This window comes from Amblyomma mixtum, chromosome 6 (assembly GCF_055824585.1).
Source record: "Amblyomma mixtum isolate Tamu chromosome 6, ASM5582458v1, whole genome shotgun sequence".
Taxonomy (NCBI): domain Eukaryota; kingdom Metazoa; phylum Arthropoda; class Arachnida; order Ixodida; family Ixodidae; genus Amblyomma; species Amblyomma mixtum.
The window spans coordinates 53,601,021-53,627,980 of record NC_143017.1 but is presented as its reverse complement, the minus strand read 5'-3'; the positions used below and the strand labels follow the sequence as shown (position 1 = coordinate 53,627,980).

General features: G+C 47.0%; 1 protein-coding gene across 1 annotated transcript in view; it reads left to right on the top strand.

Annotated features, from left to right (window-relative positions):
• Positions 1-5,885, top strand: part of LOC149339143 (uncharacterized) — a 31,243-nt gene extending 25,358 nt beyond the window's left edge. Inside the window, exons 13-15 of the mRNA XM_089550404.1 lie at positions 1,880-1,995; positions 2,094-2,264; positions 5,793-5,885. Coding sequence (XP_089406530.1) covers positions 1,880-1,995; positions 2,094-2,264; positions 5,793-5,885 — 380 coding nt within the window. The remainder of the gene's footprint in view (positions 1-1,879; positions 1,996-2,093; positions 2,265-5,792) is intronic.
• Positions 5,886-26,960: the final 21,075 nt, after the last annotated feature.

Sequence of the window (26,960 nt, the reverse complement as noted above, 5' to 3'; positions counted from 1 at the left end):
TTTTCTTATTGAAGTACATAATTACAAAGAGGAATTTTTAAATTTGACGGTTATCCACAATGGCCTTTGAAACGATGTATGCTGAAATCGGGATTCTGCCCCAGTTTGTAAGTAAGGGATGATTTTTGGACGTTTAACGTAATCAGTCTGATTGAAATTGGGGTTGCAGCTACCCCAGGTCACGAGTTTCTCTATTCCACTACATTCAAACAGAAAAGCCAAATTTCAGCTCGAATTGTAGCTTCTCATTTAAGAGCGCTGAAAAATGCATGCAGCTAGCCTGAATATGCTGTGAAACGAAATAAAGGATCGTCGGTAGCTTCATTTCGATCTGTCGGACAACGAAGCGTTATCCCATGGAAAGCGCATCATGTGGCGCAGAAGTTCTGCGGATTTCCAATGCCCAACAATCCTGGACAAAAGCATTTTTGGCGGTGAACCGTTGATGAACGCAATTTTTTCATATAATGCATTATTTCGCTATAACAATCAAAACATTCGCAGATCATCCGACGGCAGTTTTGCATTTTTTTTTCTATTAGCGTCTTTTCTATCGTCAAACGAGTACCCCATTTAAATATTCAGGAAAACTTTGCGCAGAAGACGGGAGGGAGAGACAGCACACACACACGTCCTGAGGAACCAGGAGATCGTGAACATTCTCGAGCGCTGTGCCACAACCTAAAATAGTGACGGGGCAAGGACGTAGTGAGGTAGTCAGAGACTAGGCCGGTCTGCTAGCAGCAACGTCATCGTCGGCGCCATATTATCGTGCTTAGTACTCATCTCCTTCAACCGCCACAGCTGATGACAACTGTGACTGCGCTGTCCCCGACCACGCGACGTCAACGGCCAACTAGGAGGCGCTACCATGCGCGGGATATTCGAAACAGGACATTTAAGATTTTACGCTCTTTATCTGCGGCATGAAAAACGTCAACGGCCAACTGGCAGACGCTGCCGTGCGCAAGATATTCGAAACAGGACATTCAAGGTTTTACGCTCCTTATCTGCGGCATGAAAAACTTCAGTAAAGGCTATATAGTTAGAAAAATCTGCGTCACTTGTGGTTTCCCTCGACGATGTGCAAGTTTCTAGCTGAGTCTTTCTCCGCGTCTTCACAGTTTGCCACGCAAAACAATTAGCTGCAGCTAATAAGTTCAGACATTAAGAAGAAAATGTACCTACTGCAGTAAGGGGCTGGCTGTAGGAGCCCCTGCTTCAGTTTTATGCCCCAATGTGTTACAATTTATTGATATAGGTCTTGGCTTGCGTTAGGCTCCGCACAACGCCTGCAGCATACAGGCGTAAAAGTAGGACGGGAGTAGCGTGCATAGTCCCACTGTCATAAGCTATACTCTAGAGAGGAACCTCGGGAACTTCAGGAACAGAGAGGAACTTGTGTGTGTCTCTGTGTCGTTTCTTCGTGGTTCGTCCCGTGGTTGCGCAACCTACACCTTCACAACAATATACTCTAGAGATAACGACTTTACAGTCAAGTCACGGCTCAGTGGTGATCGGAGCCCGTGCTATCTGAGGCTGTCTCGCATTACCGTTTATAAAAAGAAAAACTTACTTGAAAAGCGCTGAATTATGAGAGCTAGTGGTTTCCCAGATTTAAAATTCTCGAACATTTTTAGGAGAGGAGTAGTTTGGTTGCATGCCTTGTGCAAATGCAATCTTCGAGCTTATAACCTTTGTGCATTCATTTAACACGAAATATCGCATAGAAATTGCCCAACAAAATCCCAGACACGCATAATAGACTGCTTCAGGTCATCCCACAACAAGGCCTATTTCTTGAAAGGGGTATTTTTGATGTATCGTTTAAACATCCATCCACTGTAGCTGACTTAATTTCCAGCATTTTTTTTTTCAGCTGTAAAACAGTGCGCCCTGGATGCTGGCAACAAGACCAGATTCTTGACAGTTTTTCGTGAGAATCTGTCCGAAGCTGTTGGTTTAAGCACCATTCTATCTCTTCAAACTTTGCACGTGAGTTTTAAGCCTACGGGTACTCCAGCACTCGATACAGCATCAATTCAAATAGTGATTTGTATTAATCCTTTCCTGTGCTTCATAAATGTTTTCAGTTTAGGTGGATCAAGAAGGATGAAATATCAGTGGGATTCACTTTCCATGGAGGAATCCCAGGAGAGGAGACAAATGAGCCATCCTTTGCTGCTTCAGCTAAGCAGAAGGCTACAAGTTCCGAAAAACCAATAATGGTTAGCTTCCGTCTTAGTGCAGCGTCGGAATCAGATGTAAGATTTCTCTAGCTACTATTCACGTGCTACAGTTCTTAGACATACGAAGTCTGTTAGAAAAGTATCCGACTTTATTTTTTTTTTTCGGACACCTGACGGGTTTGAAACAAGCACGCTTGCACCAGCCTACCTTGAACTTTCATGCGCATGCACAAATTTTTCCCCGCCTGCCGATAGCGTCAGTCACTGGCACGCAGCGTTTGAGTGAGGCAGTGCGCAGTGCTCTCGCCGGTTTTTTATTGCAAGGAAAATGGCGGAGTGACAGGAGCAGCGCTACTGCATCAAATTTTGCCAGAAATTAGGCGACAGCCAAGTGGAAACCATTCGGAATATTCAGACGGCTTTCGTTGACAATGCTATGAGCAGCACACAGATTAAGCAGTGGTACAACTGGTTTAAAGACGGCCGCACATCGGTGCAGAGAGAGCCACGCTCCGGTCGGCCATCAACATGCCGAAATGACCAGGTCATTGCCGAAGTGAACGCTGTGGTGATGCGGGACCGTCGTGTGACTATCAGAGAAATTGCGGATGAGGTGGACATCACCAATTTTTCTGCACATTCCATTATCAGCGAAGATTTGGCGATGGAGAGAGATGCGGCGAAATTCGTGCCGAAGCTGCTCACGGTGGAGCAAAAGCAGCTTCGTGTTGAAGTCTCACAGGATATGCTCGATTCCACAAACAGTGACCCCGACTTCATCAACACCATAATCGCTGGTGACGAGTCTTGGGTGTACAGGTACGAACCAGAAACCAAATCCCAGTCGTCACAATGGAAGCATTCCACGTCACCAAGACCAAAGAAGGCCCGCCAAGTGCGCAGCAATGTGAAAGTGATGCTGGCTGCTTTCTTTGACTCCCTCTGTTTGGTACACCACGCGTACGCACCCCACAGGGTCAAACAATGATCAAAGAGTACTGCAGGGACGTCCTCCGTTGCCTACGTGATGCTGTGCGGCGCAAGAACCCGGAGCTGAGGTCAACAGGAAATTGGCGCACCCATCGCGCCAATGCTCCTGCACATTCCTCGCACTAAATTCACACTTTTTTCGCGAAAAACCAGACTGCTGTAGTTCAGCAGACTCCTTACTCTCCTGATATGGCCTCCTGTGACTTCTGGATGTTTCCTAAAATCAAGAGGCCATTGAAAGGAGCGCGATTTCAGACAAGAGAGGACATTATGGCTGCAACGACAGCTGAGCTAAACTTCATTCCGAAAGGGGCCTTTCCGGAATACTTCCAACAATGGCAGCACCGCTGGGAGAAGTATGTGGAGTCCCAAGAAGACTACTTTGAAGGTGATTAGGTTTCCAACGTTCCAGTTATGCCAGTTTTTTTTCTTCGGCAAAAGGTCGGATACTTTTCTAACAGACCTCGTATAACAAACCAGAGTAAAATGTACGCCAAACCGTTTTTGACATTGTTTCTCTCTCTTGCGCTACTGTTATTGCTCCCCACTTTTTGCTTGCGACTGTATTCGTCTTTGTTTCCGTGCCTCACGACCTGCGCTACGCCGTGTTCATACATATTCATTTTATGCACGTGCATGTTCTGTTTGCTTGAGCTCTTAGACCGCTGCATCTCAGTTTTCTCTCACTTTTTTGAGATCCTAAAACATACCAAACTGAGACCTAAATACCGCGTTGGCTCGTGCGTTATTTAGAGATGGTTTTTTTTACATTGCTGATAAAACACTTGATTGATGGCGGGATAAATCTTGGACTTTATGGGCATAATAAAAAAGTATAGACGATCAATACAATTTCCCCCCAAACGGAGCAGCCGCTGTAGCTGATGGGTTCAGACCGCGCCAGGGGGGGGGGGGGGGGGAGTCGCCCAGTGCAACAATCACAATGTAACCGTCTCTCCACTCTCCCGAGCTATGCCGCCCCTCCGCTCTCCACGCTAGCTATGCCCCGCTACTGCGCATGCGCAACTGGCGAGCGCGGCGGCAGCACCTCTGAGGCCCGCGCAGCAACGGCGTCGGCGCGCCAGCTGTGAGCCGTGTGACGTCACTGCTCCTCGAGCATGCGCAGTATGGCCTTTCCTCGGCTCCGCGAAACGGCTCGGCGACTAGCGTAGTGTTGCTTTCGCAACAAAATGGACAGAGCGATTGCCTTCTCTTTACTTTGCCACCTGCCTTCCGAGGCTATAGGAGGACGGACGGACACATTTCTCCAGCAAGGAGGCTCTAATGCTTACGCATTAAAAATGGAGACGCTTATTTTTCAAGCGCAGATTAGCCTGGGGCTGACCGAGCAAGAATTATTTTTCCCGGCATTTAGTCAAATATTACCTTTACTCAGCACTCATTCTATAGCTTTAGTTGTGCGTTGCAGAGTTAGGCATCAACCGAAGCCCTGAGCTTCAATTCGTTGACATGCTTAACCGTTTAAGTTGAAACAAAATGCGACAAAATGAGAGCGTCGTGATGCCATTGAGTGATTAGCGCTCTGATCTGGAGACCACAATATTGTCAGGAATAAAGTGACAGCCTGATAAAGCGAATTATGTGTAAGGTTGAACGTACTTAGCGCATATACTGTCACTTTACACAAATTCCTGCTTTTTTTTTGTCGACAAAACAGTATTTCTTACTATTTAAATCTGTACAGTGGACATCCGGTTAGGATGCGAGGGGTCAGAACGCTTGTTTCCCGCCTTATTAGCTCGTTTATCAATGCGAGAGTCATCCAGAAAGAATGCACGAGTTTGGAGCCCCACATGGGAAATTCTTTTGAGCCTTTCAGTGACACCAGGAAAAAGTAATCTATGTTGCGCTGTACGCTGATTCATTGTTGCCTAAAATTTTCATAAAGTGATCTTCAACAAAGGCTTATAAACGTACGCTCAGGCTTGTTAGCTTGGCGTAAAACGTTTTTGTAGGCAAATGTTTTCGAGCCCTTGCATGTGCCACTATGACCATAAAGGAGGTTTGACGTATCCGTGTCCATTAAATTAAGTATACAGAATCTTGAACATCCACTTTCTATTTGTGCACACACCCCTTCATTAGGGTTCTCCTCCTGCTGATGGAAACAAAGGTGTAGTCACAGTTCTGCAGATTATTTTAAAGGGACACTGTCGATAGCCCCCTACAATTTTTGTTCTCTGTAAAAATTATTTCTCTGGCCCTGTGGGGCTGTGTTGACTTAACAAAATACTTATTCACTGCTGAGAAAAACTGGGTTTAGAAAATAAAAGTTTTTTCTTTTCACCTGGCTCAAACTCACGACGTGGGGACAAAAAGGGACTCCGTGATCACTGAAAATGAATGGCGGTGCATCCTAGCCTCAGAGATGTCTATCCACAAATGGTAAAAACGGTGGTATTAGCTACGCCGGTACATTTATTTTTACCTCTTAAACTTAAACAAAAAACTTAATTTTATGTGGACGCAGCCTCTTTATGATTATAACGAAGGAATATATCTCCACAGGACAGATAAAAATTGCCCTTAGAGCCCGTTCCATGTCTAAGTACCGAAGCACCCGGCTAAAATGTTTATTCTTGACGTTTGCAGGACTGCAGTTGGCGGTCACATCTATTTCACAAGATGCCAGTGGCTGAAATCCAGCCAAGTATAACCTCGAAGCTGAAAAAATGTCAGGATTGAAACGGGCCTTTCACGCCCAGTGTACACGGTGAGTATGAGAGTTGTCAAATGCGTGAGTGAGCTCACAGGGAGTCGGTATATGTAAACAGCAAATGATTTTTGCAAGAGTGCTTGAGGGCGATCGACTGTATACGCCCGTGTGGAGGAGCCAGTAATGAACGTGGGAAATGACAAAGATATAAATCCGAAAGGAAGCTTCTAACTAAGCCTGCGATCGATAACAGTCTTTGGCATCACTAATTACCAAGTCCTGAGATTTTTCCTCGTGTAAGTTTTGTATCGAGTGCAATACAGCCATCAGAAATACGAAGGCCTTATACTGCCACTTTTCAACTTGCCTGCCAGCTGGCTTCATCTATAACAGCAAGCAGCAGAAATTGGCGATGGGCTTCTTTAAACTGACCGCACATTCCTTGGCCACAAGAAATAAATTGTATGGTTGTGTTTGGCAAATTACCGCCTTCAACAGTGTTAGTGCACATAGTTTACAACCGAACTATGCCTCTAAAATCGGAGACAAAAGCAGTCATCTTTATAGTTTGACGCAGCATATGTACCCGTCTCCAATCCTGCATTCGGTAGGAAACTTGCGGTCGTCTACCGCATATGACGGAACACCGCATGCCTCAAGTTAGTGGGTAACGGAAGTAGTGAACGATATTTACTCTGCCAACTCCCTGTGTTGCAGAAACCATTTTTTTACCAAACAATTAATAAACGGAAAACTCTTCCGCATCTCTCCTGGAATCAAGGCTGCCTTGCTATCAATTACACGCGTAATTAATTTTTCAGCATGCCTCACAGGTGGTACAAGCGAATGGCACGAAGCAAGGAAAAACAAAGAAGCATTCCCCCTCACCCAAGTGCGGACGGGCAAGACTCAATGTTAAATAAAAGCTTTCAGAAGATAACGAATAAATACCAATATTTTGCAGCAGGAGACTGAATTCACATCTTATGTGCACTTGTTTAAGCGCTGCTGAGAGTGTTTTTTACGTAATAACAATACTGGTGAAGAAGCGTGTCCAGTGATGCCAAGCGTAATATAGGGAAGCAGCTGAACAATAAACTGACCGGTCATTCAATCACCGGAGGGTCGGTTGTTCGTCGGTATGTAGCTCGATTGATCGAATCAAAGCAGACTACTTCTGCCCGAGTAAATATTTCAAGGCTTCCCTGTGATAAAAGCTCAAGTGCACGAGTAGTACTGCTTTCCGTTTGATGCCGGTGGTAAGACTGCACTGAGCAAGGTGAATGGAGGCGCGCGCGGTTAGCGATGAAGGTAAACGCGCTAAGTGTTCGTTCAAACTTTGGTTGCAGGAGCATACCAGACGGCACCACTTAGGACACCGTGCCGCGCCCTATATAATCCGCGTTCATGGTGGTGATGCATACCTTTCCCTTGGTGTAAGACCCGCAATTTTTACAATGTTGCAAAGGTTTGGCATTATAGTGATGTGGGAGCCGTCTTCAGCCCCGCACTCACACTCCTTGGCTGCCGTGTTTTAGCTCGGTAACCGCCGAAGGGTTCGTGCTCGATTTGAACAAACTGAGGGCCGATAAGACGCGGTAACTCATGTGCTGTTTATTACACTTGCAAATAATACGCAGAGCGGGCCAGATAGCTACTAAACATCAACGAGCCATTCCTCGGAAGTCGAAGGCAGCGTAAGGACTTCCGACTTGTCGGCTGGGGCAGGGGTGCGACTTGCCGGCGAACGTTTGCGCGCGCCGATAACGTCGGCCGGGACTTCCTGTACGCGCCGCATTCTTGGCGCAGAGCCATCTCCGGGCATTTTGACAAGGAAATAAACACAACAGTCCGCGATTTTGCCAAAACAACTCCTTTATATCTCCATGTCCCCACCTCTGCTAGGAACACCAGCAAGTAATTGAGTTATATTTCACCTGGGAGCAACGGGCACTTCAACCACAAGCCTCTCCTCAAACACTGTAGCACTGCGATTTATTGTCGTCCTTTTGAAATTCCAGTCATTATGCTTTCCATAAAGGCACTCCTTCATGACCTCAAAAGTACTCATTTTCCCACTGGGCAAGCGTATCTAGAGCCGCCACGTGCACCCACATTGCTCACAAAGAGTCGCGGGTATGTCAACCCGAAGTGCATTCGTTATCCACAGTTCTGAGCCATCCACCTTTAAGACAGTTTCACACGTACAGAAGCCGTTTCGGCGCCTTTGATCTAAACACACGAAGGGGAAACAGCAGAACATAACATTATCCAGTGTAAGGCCCTCCAACTCTCTCTGCACGATGCCATCGCAAGAATGCTCTACGCACAAGGGTTTCGGAATAGCCATGGCATGCTCAGTTTTCAAAACGTAGAAGCAAGTAACAGAAGACTAGAGGGTTGGTGATGGTTAAGAGAGTAGTTTAGAATGGGGAAGAAAATTGGCAGCTGATCCGAAGTTACTGAGCACGCTAAGAACTAATGGCTAGGCGACACTTGTCACCACCATGATAAAAAGGGGAGGCTGATAATTATCTATCCACATCCCAGGACAAAGGACATTCTGAACGACAGCAACTAAACTAAGCACTTCAGCTTAGCTTAACTGTGCACTATACCGGTAGACAGACAATCGAATCAAACTCGCCGACGGCTACCACGCTTGTAAGTTTGAGGGGATAGGGCGGCCCCAGCTGGCCGAGGACTGGGTTAATTGGAGAGATATGGGAGAGGCCTTTGCCCTGAAGTGGGCGTAGTCAGGCTGATGATGATGATGATGTTTGCACTGCTGAATGCGACATTCGCCGCTCTTCACAATGGCGCCCTCTGAGCAGTAACTAGAACGGCGCAAGTTTTATAGTCCATCTCACAAGTTGTTTGTGGCACAGTAGAAGCTACGGCTCTATCTTCCCATCAAGCCTTCAGGAAGACAACAAATAACCCTTCATATATTTGAACAATGTTGAACTCTTTTCCAAACAATTATTGTTGTAATTCGAAATGCATACTTCTGGCAGTTTTTTGGAAAGTGCAGCGAGCGTTTCATTGACAGGTGAAGCCAGCTCAGAATGTCGGCATGAATAGTGCAGGGCGGAGGTTTGTGAAGTGGTGCGCCGCCATTCGTAAACATGGGGCTGGCTTGAATGGTTGATTCTCCTGCAGGCGGCAGCATGACACTGGCGCTCTTTCCTTCTCGGTGATGTACATAGAGGCGGGAAAAGAAACTCAGGAGGGAGCGTCCGGCTGTAGCCTTGAAGCCCAGTCATAAAAAGTAAACAGGAGAGATTCGGCCCCCCGTGATCGCACCAGGTGATAGGGTGGGGTGATATCTAGCTGCCTGCGCACGCGCATGCGTGGATCAGCGTGGCAAACTGACTGCAGATTGACCTGCGTGCTGTAGACGCCGAGGCCACGGGCCGCGCAGACGCGCGCACTAAAATACACCAACACCAAAACATAAGGGACCGACTCGGAGAGCGAAAAATGGGGGAGGGAGCGGCTTCACGAGCACTTGGCTTGCGAAGGCTGGCTGTTTAGCGTCGCTCTCCTTCCTCAGTTTTTTCACCTCCAGGTCTGCATGCGTCAGCCTGACACATGGTTCTTGGTGATGGAGCCACCAGTCGCGGGATCATGGCGGCGGAGGAACACGTTTATGCAGCGCGCGCCGCTCTGAGTCTCAGATCACTGTATCGTCCACAGTGCTGCAAAATACTTGTCAGATACAGTATAGTTCGTGTCAATGAGCACAGACGACGCCATGAATCCGTGACGCAGTGAATGGTGCGACGCAGAAATTAGAAACGCGCGGTCAAATGAGAATAAATTTATATACACAGCAGTACAGCGGAAGAAACAAAGCATATTTTACAGCAAAAAACATTACTTTTACGGGAAAGAATAACAGGAATTTGCGGAAGGTTAAAAAGTTTCGGGATCTCATCTCATCTCCGGAGTGAACCGGTGACAACCGGCAATTTATATTCATTTATCGTCCATGTCCGCCCGAACCACGTTCACTTGGCTGCGAATTCGAACAGAAGAGATTTTCTTGTCAAGAGGCTAGTTTACTTCGGTGGCAAACCTGAATTGACGATTTTCGCAAATTGGATGCTATGCGTTGCGGTGGCGGCGCGGACAAGTCCACAGACGATAAGGGGTGGAAGCGTGTTCTTTGCTCCGTTGCTCGAATGGTTCGCGCGCATTCCGACGTAGTTGTCAGAATTTTCCTGCAAAAATATTCCTTACTGCCGTTCAGTGAATTTCTGCAAGCTAACGAGAAAGAAGATTCACTCATTGTCTTGCCCCAGCGGTCGAGAAAGAGCATGCTAGCAGCAGGCTTCCACGGCACAGTGAGCTCTCTCGGAGATATCACATTGTAATCACCAAGCCAGTATTTATAAAAACGTGATTTGCCGGCACAAGAAGGCCCTTACAAAAATGGCTATCAACTTCCTTTAGAATTTGTATTAACATTCTATTAACTCTAGTAACGTTGTAACTTTTACATTCTATCAACAATTGTTCATAGAAAGTTGGTAGAAAGTTACTTCTTTGTATGTACTTCTGTCAGTATTTGCACAGACCCGGGTCGGTGCAAATACGAAGTGTTATATGATAAAAAATCATAAACAAATCATGGTTCAACACACGTGACTCGCGGCACATTTCAAACGCTAAAGAGTGTTGTGCATGTCTGTCTGTCTAACTGCAGGCAGGTGACATGATGCTTTCTTATCCTCGGAGGGTTGCGGGGAGGGGGGGTGACATACTGCGATCATTTGAATTTAATTTTGTTCCATTTATTTGTGCACTTCAATTGCCGAAGGCACTCGCCGTAGCTGAAATCAGTCAGACAGGCAGGCGGATGATAGAAGCTGATTAGAACTGAAAGGAAATAATCGTATGGTAGCGGGCTCACATTCATTGCTTGCTTTCTATCTACTGCATACGTACATATTGAGGGCTCAAGGCGCGATTGATTGCTGCGAGACTAGAGCCCGCGGAAAAAGGCGACTTCAGTGACTCACTTAACACCTGTATATGCGATTAAAAATTCGCCCCCGTTTAATGTAGCCCATGCATAATAAAATTGATGCGCATCAAAAACTCAAAAGAGCGCAGCTTTAGCAGTGAAAACCGAAGCGACAGCGACTGCCACTCATTTTATAGCTTGTTTCGGACGAAGGAGCATGCCATACGGGCAGTCGCTTGGTCTTGCTTTCCTCATTTTCATTTTTTGTCATCCGCCAGCTGTAGACAAAGTCTTCATCATCGGTGTCGTTGATTTAAAAACTACTCCAAATCGCACGTCAACGGTCTACCGCTCCACCTTCACCCCGGCCGTTTTCAAACGCCAAACAGCGATTTATATTCGTTTTGTTTCTCGTTTATTCTTTAGCAGAACGGAGATAACAGAAAAGAGTCTGACTTACGCAAAGTTGTTTACATCGAGAAACAAGCGCGAGTTTATCGTGAAATTTTGCATTTATGTCTGCGAAAGAAGCTGACGACTCTCAAAGCAATAATTTCCAACCCGATGAAGAAAGAAGAATGCAGTAAATTTGCAAAATCAGTGGACTGCGACTCCAGAAAATGAACGCTGAAGATAAAGTTCTTACAACTTTCTCCTTCCCGTGGTGCGAGGAAGAGAGGAGGATAGCTGTGCCATGACTCCCAGAAAACGCACAATCCATTCCCGCCTAAGAATGATTCCGCACTCATCTACAGAGGGCTCATCCCAATCGGCGTATTTGTGGTGCATTTTATAATGCATATTACAGCAGCTCCAATCTCCATGCTTGAATAAAATATTCAATCGTCTTATATGCAGCAGATGACTTTTTTTTTTTAAGCAGCAAACCAGAAGACACGGACGAAAGAGGAAGGGACACAGGACGAGCCCTGTCATGATTTATCATTTTCCTAGGTATGTGCTAGCCTTTAGGCTAGATTCGGAGATGTTTTTGAGCTGAACTCGCACCTTAAAACACACCCAAAACGCAGTAAGATGAGCCGGGAGGCGGTTTCGAAAAATGGCGTACTCAGCCGTTGAGAAAACCTAACTATACGCCCCGCTTGAATCCCATGAGTATGGAGGGCGATTTCTCGACAGCGCTTTGATGCTGAACTTTGTGGGGACGCGCTTACTCGCCCCCTGTACTTCGCTTCCTCGCAATGCACCCTGAACTCGTCTCCGGCGGTTCGCTTCCCCGAAATGCACCCTCCTAAGTTGTGTTACTTTAACTAACAGGGGTGGGCGCTGTCGTCGCAGCGGCACGAGCGCCACGGATGGCGTGTTTGCTGCGCGCGCGGGGGGGAGCGACGGTCCTCTTCTGCTCGGCACCGGGGGAGCGCGCTGACGTTCGGCGCGAGGCTCCGCTTTTCGTGGGCGGGCGCCTCGTGGTGGGAACAAGCTCCCACCCGTCCGGCCTCGGAGTTTTCCCTCTGCCCTACCGAGGGCGAACATTCGCTCGTAACCGCGCTGGTGAGTCGGACGTCCTCGATTCCTCAGCGTATTTTGTTGCTAGCTGGCGTTATTGCTGTTGCAGCAATAAATTTCTTGATTGTGTCAACCAGTGTGTCGCTCCTTTGTTCCCTCAGAGCAAGGCCCGCCGTGGTCGGCGTGCGCTCGGTAGCGTACGCGATCACGGGGTGGGGTCCGCGCGGTTTTGAGCTGGGTCAGCCGCGGTTAATCGGAGGTAAACGTATTTATCTCCGCAATTAAAGCCACACAACTTCAGTTATTCTACTGTGAGATGGTTGACTGAAAATGAACCCTGTCGAAATGCGGCGCTTGAAGCAACAGTGGTACTGCCTCCGTCGTGGTCTCTATGGCAGCCGTTAGAGGATAACATTACACTCCCAGATGAATGGGAGCAGATACTGCCGTCTTTTCCCCCTGTTCTTTTTATTTGAACTTTTTTTCCTCTTTCGTTTTACTTGGTCTAGGCACCGTCATGGTGCCGATCCGTTTCAAAACATGATGATGATGATATCCTCGGGTTTAATGGCACATACCCACTGCGGGGGATGGTGGTGGTGAAAAACTTTAATATTCAAAGAGAGTTTGAGGATCAAAAAATTCTGCTGCATGGCCGGTATCCTTAGTCCGGGACACCACACGACGAGGCCCCGTCTCACGCCCGCTTTACTAGAGCCCTTTGGGACTCCAGTGTGGAGCAGTTGAGGAGGGCAGTCTCCCACGGCCAGGGTGCATAGCGGATACAAACGCACTCATATACATGGTATGGGATAATTGTAGAATTTTTTGACAGTCTAGAATTTGTAAAAAAAAGAAAAAAGGAAATGAAACATGCGGTGAATTCTAACTCTAGCAGAGGAATCTACCTGATGTAATTTTATAGTCGGGAATATAACAGCACACAGCTTTGCACCGAAGGAGAAGAGAATCGGAATAGATAAAAGAAGGCTTAGACGAGCGAGGGGGATCTCCAAGTAAATTATATGGAGAGCAGCGAACCGCCGGCAGAAGAGGAAAAAGGATCTTTGGACTCGATTTTGCCACTGGACTCAGAAAGGTTGCTCATAGATAACCCCGATCGACCTAAATAAAGATTTAACAGCGGTGTTCTGCAGCGCAAGAAGGTCATGGACACCTCACATTGCCTCGAACAGCACATCTGCACACTCCAAGGAAATGCCAGGTGTTGAAAATTCGCTGCAGCTAGAAGAGGCTCATGGCTCACGTAGTTGACACGCTGGAATTTGGGACAGTATTTGGGACGAACGGGACAATAGGTCCACCAAGGGCGAACTTTGCTAAAAAATCAGCCCTCTCATTAGAAACAGTGCCACAGTGTCCAGGGACCCACTGAAAGCGTACTTACATGTGGCGGAATAAACAACTGAAGGGACCGCTCATAGGAGGATCTCCCGATTTTTCGAGCGCTATAGCCCCCGAGCTTCGTCTTCATCGTCATTTTCATCAAACGTCTTCGTCGTCACTTTGCGTGGCGAACAGTACAGCTGCATAACAACACATTGGGCTGTCACGTTCTGTTGCTAGGTCCATTCCAGGTGCAAGGCATCCTCATTTCTACTTTTCTCTCACATTGCGTGTCGGACTAGAGCGCACTTGTATCTCTCGTACTATGAGAAGCCCCGCCACGGTCAGGATCATCGACATCGGTTTGAGCACGCGCTCTCGGCTCGGAACGGTTGTGCCTAGCTGGTCGGTGGCCCAAATTCCCGGCACCGGGCGCTAAATTCCGGCTGTGCGCCTCGCCACTGCGAGGCCATGAACGCCGAGGTGTCGCGTTCGCAGCGGTGACCACCTCATCACTCATCGGACGGGAAAATCCCAGGTGCACGCCCAGTCCCGACGAGCACCCCAGTGCCGTCACGCTGGCAGCGGACGAGCGTTGAAGAGGACGGACCGCCATGTCGGACGACGATGACGGTGAGTGACGCAGCGAGGAGAGCGCCTTCGGCTTGGAGAGCACGCGGCCAAGGGGCAGCTAAGCGCACATGCTACCGGACTGACTGCTGCGTATGCACAGTGCACTAAACACTGCTCAGTTGGTGCTCTGGAAGCACTATTGCTTTTCGCTGCTTCTGTTCTGCGTGCTTTGATTTTCTATTTACATAACCGGTTCAGGCAGTTCCATTAGCCAGTGTCCTTGCAACAAGTGTGTGAGCGCAGCATACTGACCTTTCTTTGTCCAGCGTATCGCACTATTTCAGTGCATGTTGCAATACCCTTGCTATTTTTCACGCCTCTTTCCATATTGCATGAGGCGTCAACGAATTCTGAATGCAACGTACTTCTATCCTGATGGAGCCTACTGGCATCGCATGCGCGTCATACTTTGTAGAAATGACGCGAATTGAGCCTCCCTCGGAACCCTAGATCTGGGTATTGTGCGTGGCGTAATTGGAGTAGTTCTGTGCGGGTGAGCTTAGTTGGCACCAGAATTGAACTTAAATTGGCAGTGTATTGACTTGTGCACTAAAGTCTAAAGAGAAGCAGTGCAAGATTACTAAGCCAGTGTCATTCAGACACTGCTCGGGATTGTCTGTGGAAATGTCGTGCTCAGTTTCGGCTTTAAGTTTTTACAAACGCACCGTAGCAACGCGGAGAACATAAGACTGAATTATCTCGGAGATTCAAGTACTCAGTTGCGCTCAGTTAGTACCGCGACTGAGCATTGGAATATGGAGATGATTCATTATCTTGCCACTGTACCAGTGGTCTATCGCATGCTATTGCGTCAAGGATGGTTGCTAGCAAACATCATCATTGTCGTCTCCGCAATCAAAGGTGCGGTTATACCAATGCATGGATGCGGAGTAATAAGCCGTGAGGAAAATCGTTACTGAATATTGCCTTCGATCTCCATTTTCGAGATGTGAGTAAAATGGCGTTAGATTATACAGGGTAAAGCTTCAAACAAGAGGCATTGTAACGAACACTTCGAGTTTGTGTAACATGCACAATACATTCAAATACTGTTACGCTGGAACTAATGTGAGGGAAGGAAAAAAATACACACAAAGATTACAATGCAGCACAACAAGACCTGTAACAGGAGACCTTGAAACTTTTTCTTTTTTTAATTACAGACAGTGTGTTCTTTCAGATCGAATATAACATAAGAAAATATAGAATTCGAACGTCAGTAACGCAGAACTGAAACTGATCCTGCCTTTTCACTTTTCATTTCAGAAAACATGCAAGGTAAGAGCTACTGAATTTGCATATGTTTTACGCAAGAACTAGTTATCCGTAATAACAGCTCTTGTTTTTCTGCCTCACCGCGGTGGCTCAGTGGTTACAGCGCTCGCCTGCTGGCCCGAAAGACATGGGTTCAATCCCGGCCGTGGCGGCTGAATTTCGATGGAGGCGAAATTCTAGAAGCCTGTGTGCTGTGCGATGCAAGAACCCCGGGTGGTCGAAATTTCCGGAGCCCTTTACTACGGCGTCCCTCATAGCCTAAGTCGCTTTGGGACGTTAAACCTAATAAACCAAATCAAATCAAACCACTTGTTTTTCTGCACTATGGAAATACCAAACTTTACTAGAACTCTTGGAATTTACTTCTTATCGCAAAAATGTCGCCTTTGCGGCTTCGTCAGAAAACATTTCAGTTTGAACTGGAAACGCAATGCAGCCTTAAAGCTTGTGGGAATCCTGGCTTTCCGCCGTCGTCTTTGCGCGGCTGTGCCGGCCTCCCGCGTTGTTTCTCCTCTTTCCCTTGCTCCCGCCTCAGGCGGTGGAGAGGCGGCTGGGTGACTAATCACTGTCATTTAGCCACAGCTCCGCCCCGACTCCCCAAGGGCCTTTGCCATTGGCGCCTTTTGGCGGGAATTCGGGATCCGCTTTGGGGCGGCCGCGCACCGCGCGACCGTCCGAGCGGGGCCGAGAGAGATATCCCTCCGAGACAGCGTAAGGTGCGTACGTTACTGTTTGTCCCTGCCGGCCTTTGCCGCTCGGACCACTGCATATACTCGAGCTCGCCCGCACGTGTCCTCTGACCTGCAGCGGCTCGAGCCTGTCCAGCGGGGTCCAGCGACCTCCGACAGGCGTACCTTGCGTTTATTGCCCACTCTCTCTCGCAACCGGCCCAACGGTCGACACGAGAGGGAGATCACAGCACTGCCGCGGGGATATTCTCCTGCAGCGGCGTGCTAGCGGCGCGCATTGCTCGAGTCGCTTCGTGCGCGCAGCGGAGCCATGCTCCTCGCGCGCCCCCGGGACGGGGTGACGATTGAGTGTGTGTGTACTGCTGAAGGACGACGTGAATAAACGTCTCCTTTGTGAACTTGGAGGCCTATTTCTTTGCGGCGAATCGCTCTCCTCCCAGCGGAGGTTGAGTGCACCGCATCGGTGTCCCAGTGTGTGTGTGGTGACAGCTGATCGGGGCCCTTGGCTCGCGCGAAGCTCGAACCCGCGGTGGGTGGTGGCCTGTGTCCACTTAGAAACCCACAAGCTACACGTACTTTTCTTATTAGCGTCCTTCAATTCGCTGTAGTGTTTTCGACAACGCAAGCTATTATCGCAGGTGCGTTAAATTTTGCGCACCGCTAGCCAAAAAAACAACGAAAAAATGTGTGTTATCACAGCAAATTCTCGCAATATTTGGAACCTGAGAACAAAAATTCTTGTCCCAACAAAAGGATTTTATGTTGTATTGAGCAGTCTCCTGTAGTAACGACAAAGCCAGTTCTGTCGCCACAAAAGACAACTTCGCAATAGTGCAGAAAAATCTGTCGTAACAACAGGACGATAAAAATTTGTGTTTTATTTTGGGATCGGCTGTGTCGTGTTTTTCGACTGGCTGATTGTAAACCCCAATGAAGGCTTCGTTTTTTTTTTATAAAACCTATCGGGGCTGTGTCGGGCGCCAGACAGAGAAGAACAGTGGTAATTGAGTGCTTCTATTTGATGTGCGCGTGCAGCCGAGTTGACCAGGCGCGTAACGAGAGGGGGCGTCTCCACCAGGACGACCACCAAGGGTGGCAAGAAGACCAGTAAGTGCGCACTGCCTGGGCAGCGAAACGGCTTGCTAATGCAGTTATCAACACGACAGAAGTTTTCGTCTGGCAGTAGGGATACACGTTCATAATTCTGTGGTTTTGAGGGCACAGTAAACCTTAGATGGTTTTGCCTCTCAGCTCGTCTCGAAGCTTTTTTGACGATGTTCTTGGCTCAGAATTTCAAAATATCACCTAAAAGGCAATTAGACCTAAGGTAGAGAGTCAATAATTTGCGTATGTGTAAAAAAGGAGGACATGTTTGTTTTCAGACATGGATTCGAGCTACTACCTTATGCGTTCAAAAGCGCAGCGCTAATCTATTGTTTTGAAACTTCGGAAAAACCCACCTAGGCTCAAATAATTTCACAAGGACACAAAAAGAGACGAGGAGACAACGGACAGGCGCCAATCCTAATTGCGAAATTATTTGCGCCTAGGTGGGTTTTTTCCCAAGTTTCAAGATGCAGAACCAACTAGCCCGTCAACATGCCTTACTAATCTACTGTGCTGATAGGAACCATAGGAACGCGCGCATTTTATTGTGTTCTAATTTGCTCTCATAAAATTTGCCCTACTTATTGCCCGATTTAAACGGAAGTTACTCTGCTTAACTTGCCCTGTCTAACTGGAAGGCTCTGTTGAATGAGAAGTTCGGGCACTGCACCTTTGAGGAAACGGAATCATGCAACACAATGCACGGGAAAGGAATGACCGAGTAGGATGCAGCGGAGGATGTCTTGGAAACTACTGTAGAGACGGTCCTATTTACGCACTGCATTTCTTTGACTCTAGACACGGATAAAAGGGGTCAATTTTGTTTCCGATAGAAAATTTCTCGTCCGAAAGAAAAGTGCCCTCCCCCTTTCGCTGTTCCCTGCCCTCCTTAAATCTAGAATTGTCAGAGAGCTTATGCAAGGCGCAGGTGTATTTGCGAGTTATCGCTGCTGTAGTGCATCTATGACACTTCGTAGCAGCAAGTACAACCTTTGTCTAATGCTCACAGCCCAACAGGTTTTCTTCTGGGCCATGCAACGTGACTTAGTTTGAGTCGGCAGTGTTCCAAATACTTCCCCGTAGTTTACAACTGCCATAGGGATAGAGATCATCATTACCCTGTTTCGAAGCAAGCTCTTGTCTGTACACTTTTTGGATGAACGCTTTGTATTGCTCATGTTTGGTAAAAGGCGGCAGAAATATGCGTCACACGAAGACAACGAGATTAATTGCCCTGTCCTGTCATCGTCTTCGTGGTACTTTCCATGTTTCCGAAGAAAACCAGGCCGCACAGTTTGCTTCTCAGTCGTATAGCGCGTTACGTTACCCCTCAATTACTAAACCACTGTGGTATGAGAAGAGGCGTTGTCATCACCCTTAAAGGCCATTCTAACTTTAGGGAAGCCCTGGGGAACTATTCGCGCAACCAAGCTACTTTTTTCAAAGATGGTACGTGTAGCCCATCGCGGTTTAGCTAACTTGAGTTCAACTGACCCCATAGCACGCCTCTTAGGCTACATTGCTCATGATGAGCTGTGCTTTTTACTGACTTCTGTTAGCTTTAGTGTGCAGCTCAGACGACCGGTAGCGACGACCACGCCATGACACGTCTGTTGACTCTTTTGTCCACTTTTTATCCGCGCTGCTCCAACAGTGACGATATGGGACCAACCATCTGTAGGGTCATTAATATTGAGGCAGATCAGAATTACCACCTCACGTCACATTTAATGTTGTAGGCCCATGGTTTCCATTGTCTCGGGAGAAGCCGAGCCCATGTTGTTCCTTAAAATGCATGCGCAGAGAGCAACCTTGAGCTTCCCAATTAAGGCCGAAGGTGAAGCATAGTAGAATGGCCAATCTGCGCAAAGCAATCACAGTTAACGCCTTTCCATATGTCGTCTAGGTCGGTAAAACTATGCCAGAAACATTATTGCCGGCGTCAGGACGTGGTATAGACCGAGTTTACCGCCTTGAATATTCAACAAGGACGTCGCCGACAGCGATGCTGCTGTCGTAGTCCGTAACGCATTTTCGCTTCTAAGGCGGTAGGTGCGGTTTTCGATGTTCTGTGCCTCCGGGTACTCATAGGCTTCCTAACGGGGACAAGCTTTGCAATGGCCGGGAGCTCGGTTCCTATGAATGAAATGCTTCTAAATATGGTCCTTCGAGCACATCTCTGGATGGCCGCTCTTTTGCCTAGCTACCCTTGCTCCACTAAAAGCAATTGCCATCATCATCACTCATAGTGCAACAAAACATGCTTTAGAAATTGGCGCTTCGATCTTTGCCTTTTGCAATGCGACAGAAAGTGGCGGTATGGCTTACAGGTGTTTCCGCTTCTAGTGATAAGAGGAAACGCGTTTACTCCTAGGATTTACACTGCACAATTTCTGCCTGGTCGTTTTCAGCGTCCACGTCAAGCTTTACACATCCCTATTCATCACATTGTGCTTTGGTGAAGAGTTTCACTTATTTGGCAACGCCCTGCAAAAGCTCAAAGAACATAGCCTCGAGCCATAAGCGGGCACTTATTCCGCCACCTTATAAATTGTACTAGTGCAATAGCTGTTCGGAGAGCTTCTTCTAAGGGCAATGGTGTAACCAGCGGTGTCGGCCTTGTAGAGTGTTGCAAGTGAAAACTTTCCGTTCCCTGCAGTCGTAATTTGTAACTTTTAATTTAGCTTTCCTTTCATTTTGCCCTGTGTCATTGATCGCCGCTACCGGTGACGTAATCGTGTGGGATCACTTCACTCTGGCTGGACAGAAACACGCCCATGATTACACTTACTTGCATAAATGCGCCCTACGAAAATGCCGCAGTCTCGGACCGGCGCCGACGCTGACAAATTAAGGAGAATTACGACGCATTGGACGACTTTTATCGCAGACACTTTCGTCTCTGGGAAAGAACTATGTGGTGGTTATACGACGATTTGGCGAAACAGCCTGATAATATGCGTTAGCACCGAGTCCGGACCAACCGTGCCTGGAGTTAGTCATTGCTTACCTCCTTTTGCTTTCGTAAAGATTGACGTCATAATTAGCGAAGCGAAAATGAGATGAAACGTTACAAAATGAGGCCCGCAATTGACGATCGAGGTGTACTGTGGTCAACTTCTCGCGAGGAGTGTATTCTCTCGAAAATGTTCGCTGTGTGCATCATGTTGTCAAGGTTAGAGCTCTTTAATCTTCTCAGTTGTTGAAACTCCACTTCAAAATCCTGATACTCCCCATAGCGAGGGTCAACGCACGATGGCGCGGCCCCTTTGTGCTGGGCTGTGAACTATACCTGCAGCTTTCTATTTCTCCGCTATCTTCGTGCTTTGAACAGCGCTGAGTGGTTCGTCTGATGTCTGTAGGAGGCGTGATAGTCTGGTAACGTCCGAATTTCTGTCTATTGAGAGCGCTAGATAAGCCAGATAGGGGAGTTTCCCAACTGGTATTACCAAAGCTATCTGCTGGAGGTGGGCCTGGTCCATGCTCGGCTCGGAGTGAGACGTCTCATGGGACAGTTAGCAAGACACAGCGCACATCTTGGACGTAAAGGAGAACGAAAATATTTTTAAAGCACTGCTAGCTCAAAGCTGCGCGACCAGTGCTGCAGAAAAACCATGCACCATGTTAACGTCTTAATTTCGGCGGGACACGATGCTGTTGCTAAGCGACCTTGGCATAATGTGCCACATCTTTTCTGCCACACACCTTGGCCTAATGTGCCACACGCCTTTTCTGACTAAATTGTCAACTTTTGCTGAGACTTTCTACAGTATTTACAGCACCAGAACTTCGTTTTTTTTTTGAAATAGTATGCGTTATGGCCGAAACGAAACATTGATCGCGTTTGTTCAACTCGATGAGCACCCAGCTTTTACATGTATCAGCACCCATCGTTTACATGAAATTGACAAATATATTTTTGTACCAGCCGCGAAAGAAGAGTTGAATAAACTTCCCGAACACATTTGCATCGAATTTGATCCCATGATGTTCAAGAAACGCCTAACATGTCATCTTCCGCAAGATAATGTTGCTTCCTCTTCATTTTCATTACAGCGCCTTCTTATTTTGAAATGCAACTTTCTTAGGCCGTATTGATTGGATATTTCTTCCGTTTGGCCATCTATATTCATAGTATTTTTATGCGCTGACCCCCTTCCCTCCCCTTATTTATTGTCCTACCCAGGGACTCTAAGGATATCATAAATGATGATGTAGGAAGGAGAAGTATCAACAATAAATGCAAGTTAAATGCCGGAAAAGGCACAGAGCTCCAATTAATCCTCTCTTCTGCCAGCTGCAGGCGACCTGCATGTTGGCCTGTTTGTATTGTGCTCACACACTGTGAATAGCGGAAGCTTGGGCGGATCGGTTGGAACTAAACATAGTCGAAGGAGCGCAAATGACGACGGACAGAGAAAGAGGCATGGCAAAGGAAAGAAAAATGGTAGGGGGTAAGGTCCACGGGCAGGGAGAAAAAACGGTGCCTGTGAGAAAGCCCAAATTAGCAATATCCAAGCTGAAAAACAATTAAATTGATTAAAAGAGAGCTGGGCGAGCTGGTTTTGCTTGTAAAATGTAGAGGAGAAAACGAAAACAGCACAAATCAAAATAAATAGCCATGGCAAAGGCATCTAACACGAAGGCAAGATAACCGATGAGTGTTTTCCAAGTTAGGACAAGCGCATCACGATGTTTTGCAGTGTCCAGTAGGCAGATGAAGTCAGGGAGTTTGCGGGGATAAGATGGCCGCAGATGGCACTGGACAGGGCTAAGTATAGGTACATGACAGAGGCATTTGCCCAACAATGGAGAAGAACAGCAGATTGGGCTAGTTGGTGTAAATTCATAATGATGGTTCAACAGCGCAAACACACACAGACCAAGAAGGAGACAAGACACACACACCAGCGCTGAGCTTACAACTGATTTTTTATTGGGAAGAAGCACGTCAGAATATACACACACACAAAAAACAGCGCACATGCGCAATGTCAACAATCTCCTAGTGCTGGTAAATGGTAAAAACCGCTTTAAAAGCACGTGTGTATCCGCAGAACCGCTACCCATATGTAGAATATTCATTTCTCGAAGAGATAAAGGGTGCGCGAGTACGCCATCTGTAACATTATCTCTTCGAGAAATGAATATGCTACATAGTGGGTAGTAGTTCTGCTGATGCACACGTGCTTTTAAAGCGGTTTTTACCTTTTACCAGCACTAGGAGATTGTTGACATTGCGCATGTGCGCTGTTTTTTTTTGTGTGTGTATATTATGACGGGCTTCTTCCCAATAAAAAATCAGCTGTAAGTTCATCGCTGGTGTGTGTGTCTTGTCTCCTTCCTGGTCTGTGTGTGTTTGCGCGGTTGAATCATCATTATGAAACAACAATAGAGGTAGTTGAGCGTAGGATAATGACGTGTCACGTAGAGGGTGCGTGATTTTTATTGGTCTCATTCTTTTTCCTGCGTCTGCAGAGACAAAGAAGGAAGGGGAACTGACCATGATGAGAACGGGAAATTTGACCCAAGGAAAAAAAGGTGGTAAGTTCTTTTCTTTAAAAATACCTTAATGCACCTGAACCCGCCACCACTTTCTCTCGCGACATGTTTCTCTAAAGACTTGCGTGATTTTTTTCAGCCGGTGCCAAGAAAGGGGCGGCTGGAAAAGGTAGGACCGGACGCGTGCTGACCTCTTTCCTTGCTCGACAACGCTAATGTATTTTGACCAGAGACGGTTACATTTAGTTTGCACAGTCTGATTATTCATCTTCTCTATTTCAGGTGCGGGATCAAGCAAAGGTAAGAAAACTTCGTCTGAATTTATCACGACGCTAACACGGTTGATTACGCTCCGTGTTACCGAGCGTTTCCATAACTGAAAAATCTGAACAAAAGCATTCTTCAACGAGAAAGAGTTTACGAACGCAATTTGTTCATATATTGTAACATTTTACTATAAAAGTCAATATGTCTGCAGATCTCCCATCGGAAGGCTTGGATTATTTTCCTATTAAAATTTTTGCTATTGTCAAACAGGCTCCCCATTGATTTTCTATGGCCGTCTTTGACTTTCTATGGAAGTCTGAACTGTTGGATGCGAGCGATCGAAAAAATAAAAAAATAACAAAATTGTTGAGCATTAAAAAAATTAACCATTACCTCTAATATTTCTATAACAGGACATTATAATCCAACGTTCAAAATTATTCCCAAGAAAGCTGGACATGAGTCAGACAAGCAAAAGACGACAACGCACTCTCGTGGCATACCCTCTGTTCTTGGAGCGTACCTTCATTGGATATCACGGAATTGCCTCCGCTTCGATTCAATTTTCTCACATAGCTCTCTGAATACCTCACGCACGCCCAAAATCGGTTCCTATTGGTCACAGAAAAAATTTAGATCTTCGGGTCAATGGATAGGAGAAATGAAAGGCGAAAAATGAATGCAGCACCAGACAGGTAGGCAAGAACAATTGTTCCCCCATTTTCCGGTAAATACTGCAGGTATATAAAGCGATCAATCGATTAAACAGTCAAGAAAATTTAAACAACATTCGACTGGTCGGCAGAAAAGGCTGCGACTTGGTACGTAGCCTACTCGACTCGACACATTGTAGCTTTCGGGGCATGCAGGCGGACCGCACGATGCATCCACTTTGTTTCCGTTTTGTTATCAACATTGTTCGTTGGATACGTGCGAATGAATCCTTGATAACTTGGCATGCAGTTCACCTGTGATGAATAGCTGAAGCCAAAATATCAGTCAATCTGCGGTACCCTTTCGCAAAGTTCGAAGAATATGAAACGGGTGTAAATATTCTAACATACTTATGGATGCGCGCTACGAGCTGTAGCGGTCTTAGAAACATACGAGAACGCCTTTAGGGCTCCTCTACTCAAGCGCTTAGCCATGGGGTAAGCAAACCACTAGAAGAATACGCGGGTGTCTGAGAGCCTTGGCTTCAGGATGAACCAGCGCGAAAAAAAAAAAGAGAGAGAGAGAGAGAGAGAAAGTGCGCGCGCAAGGACCGTGTCATTCACTGTGGATTGCAATGGCCACTAGAACTGACAATGCCCCTGTTTCGGCGCCGTCGGGGGTCCTGGAACTAGCCAGCGCTGTATGAATGCGCGAATTCATGTATTGCAGAGTGCAGAAATTTTGCAGCGCTCTTAATTTTACTCATTGTTCTGCTCATCTATAAAAAAAAACTAAGAAATTAATTCGGAGCTTTTTCTGACGCATGCAGCATGCATGCGACAGACATCCACGCGCATAGGTTTTGCCGCGTGGCAAAATAACGTTGTCGATCTCGATCTGACGTTGTAGAAGTACGAGGTCTGTTAGAAAAGTATCCGACTTTATTTTTTTTTTTGCGAACACCTGATGGATATGAAACAAGCGCGCTTACAGCAGCCGACCTTGAACCCTCGTGCGCATGCACGAATTTTTTCCCGCCTGCCGATAGCATCAGTCGCTGGGAAGCAGCGTTTGAGCGAGGCAGTGCGCAATGCTCTCGTCGGTTTTTTGTTGAAGGAAAATGCCGACGCGAGAGGAGCAGCGCTACTACCTCAAATTTGGCCAGAAACTTGGCGATAGCCAAGTGGAAACCATTCGAAATGTTCAGGCGGCTTTCGGTGATGATGCTATGAGCAGCACACAGATTAACCCTTTGAGGGTCGAATTGTTTTGAAGAAAACTTTCCCAGGTGGTCAAATTACTTTATTGCGGATCTTGAATCTACAAAATGTATATAATCGAGAATAAATAGTAAAAAAAAATTAAGAACAGTACTTTGGTGACAGCATCACTCACAACTGGAAAATGTTCAATAGAATAGAATAGCAACGGTGATAAGCAAGCTAAGAGCAGCACCAATAAAAATAGAAATCAACTTTCGCCGCCTCTGCAAAACAGTGCCCACAAAGAGAAAACACGTTTCGCGCGACTCCGTTGCGATCACGCGGCGAAACCAAAACTACAAAAGGGGTGTTGCCGCAGTCTGTGCCGCCGCGCTAAAGCTAGACATAAGTTCTGCTTATCTCCGTAAGAAGGCAGCACAAAATTCAAACACTTCTTGTTAGTCCTAAGAGGTGGCAGCACCCCCCAGTGAGCACGCATTGTTCTTTTGGCACAAAATTTCAAACGGAAGATCGAAACCGTACCCGTACGGCAAAGACCTTGCGGGACAGAAAACCGCCGCCGTACATATACGGCAAAAACCTTCAAAGGGTTAAGCAGTGGTGCAACTGGTTTAAAGACGGCCGCACATCCGTGGAGAGAGAGCCACGCTCCGGTCGGCCATCAACATGCCGAAATGACCAGGTAATTGCCGAAGTGAACGCTGTGGTGATGCGGGACTGTTGTGTGACTATCCGAGAAATTGCGGAAGAGGTGGACATCAGCAATTTTTCTGCACATTCCATTATCACCGATGATTTGGCCATGGAGAGAGTTGCGGCGAAGTTCGTGCCGAAGCTGCTGACGGTGGAGAAAAAGCAGCTTCGTGTTGAAGACTCACAGGAGATGCTGGATTCCACAAACAGTTACCTTGACTTTACCGACGCCGTAATCACTAGTGACGAGTCTTGGGTGTACGGGTACGACCCGGAAACCAAATCCCAGTCGTCACAGAGGACGCATTCCACGTCACCAAGACCAAAGAAGGCCCGCCAAGTGCACAGCAATGCCAAAGTGATGCTGACTGCTTTTTTGATTCCCTCTGTGTGGCACACCACGAGTACGCACCCCACAGGGTCAAAGAATGACTAAAGAGTACTACAGGAATGTCCTCCATCGCCTACGTGGTGCTGTGCGGCGCATGAGACCGGAATTGAGGTCAACAAAAAATCGGCGCATCCCTCGCGGCATTGCTCCTGCACATTCCTCGCATTTGATTCAGACTTTTATGACGAAAAACCTGACTCCTGTAGTTCAACAGGCTCCTTACTCTCCTGATATGTCCCCCTACGACTTCTGGCTGTTTCCTAAAATCAAGATGCCATTGAAAAGAGCGCGATTTCAGAAAAGAATGGACATTATGGCTGCAACGACAGCAGAGCTAAATTCCATTCCGAAAAGGGCCTTTTCGGAATACTTCCAACAATGGCAGCACCGCTGGGAGATGTATATGGAGCCCCAAGGAGACTACTTTGAAGGTTATTAGGTTTTTAACGCTCCAGTTATGCCAGTTTTTTTTCTTCGGGCAAAGGTCGGATACTTTTCTAACAGACCTCGTATAGTTAAGACAAAGGCTGTCACTACCACTTGCATTCTCATGTTTCACACTCCTAGTGCACGTAGGCCAAGGTTGCAGTACCACCCTTTTGTTCTATTTCAATGGCTTCAATGCGCTCCATATGTATCAAGCAGCGCGAACACAACACAGGAAGAAGAAGGAGAATATAGTACAGAGCGCTGGACTTCAAACTTTTATTTGAGCAAAACTGAACCCGCACTTATATACACATACTAGGCAAAATCCCACCAAGGGGAGGGGGGGGGGGGCTACTATCTGTACTATCTTCTCCTCCTTCTTCCCGTGTTGTGTTCGCGCTGCTGATACATATGGATCGCAACCAACTAGCCCGGCAGATGGTGTTATTCAATGC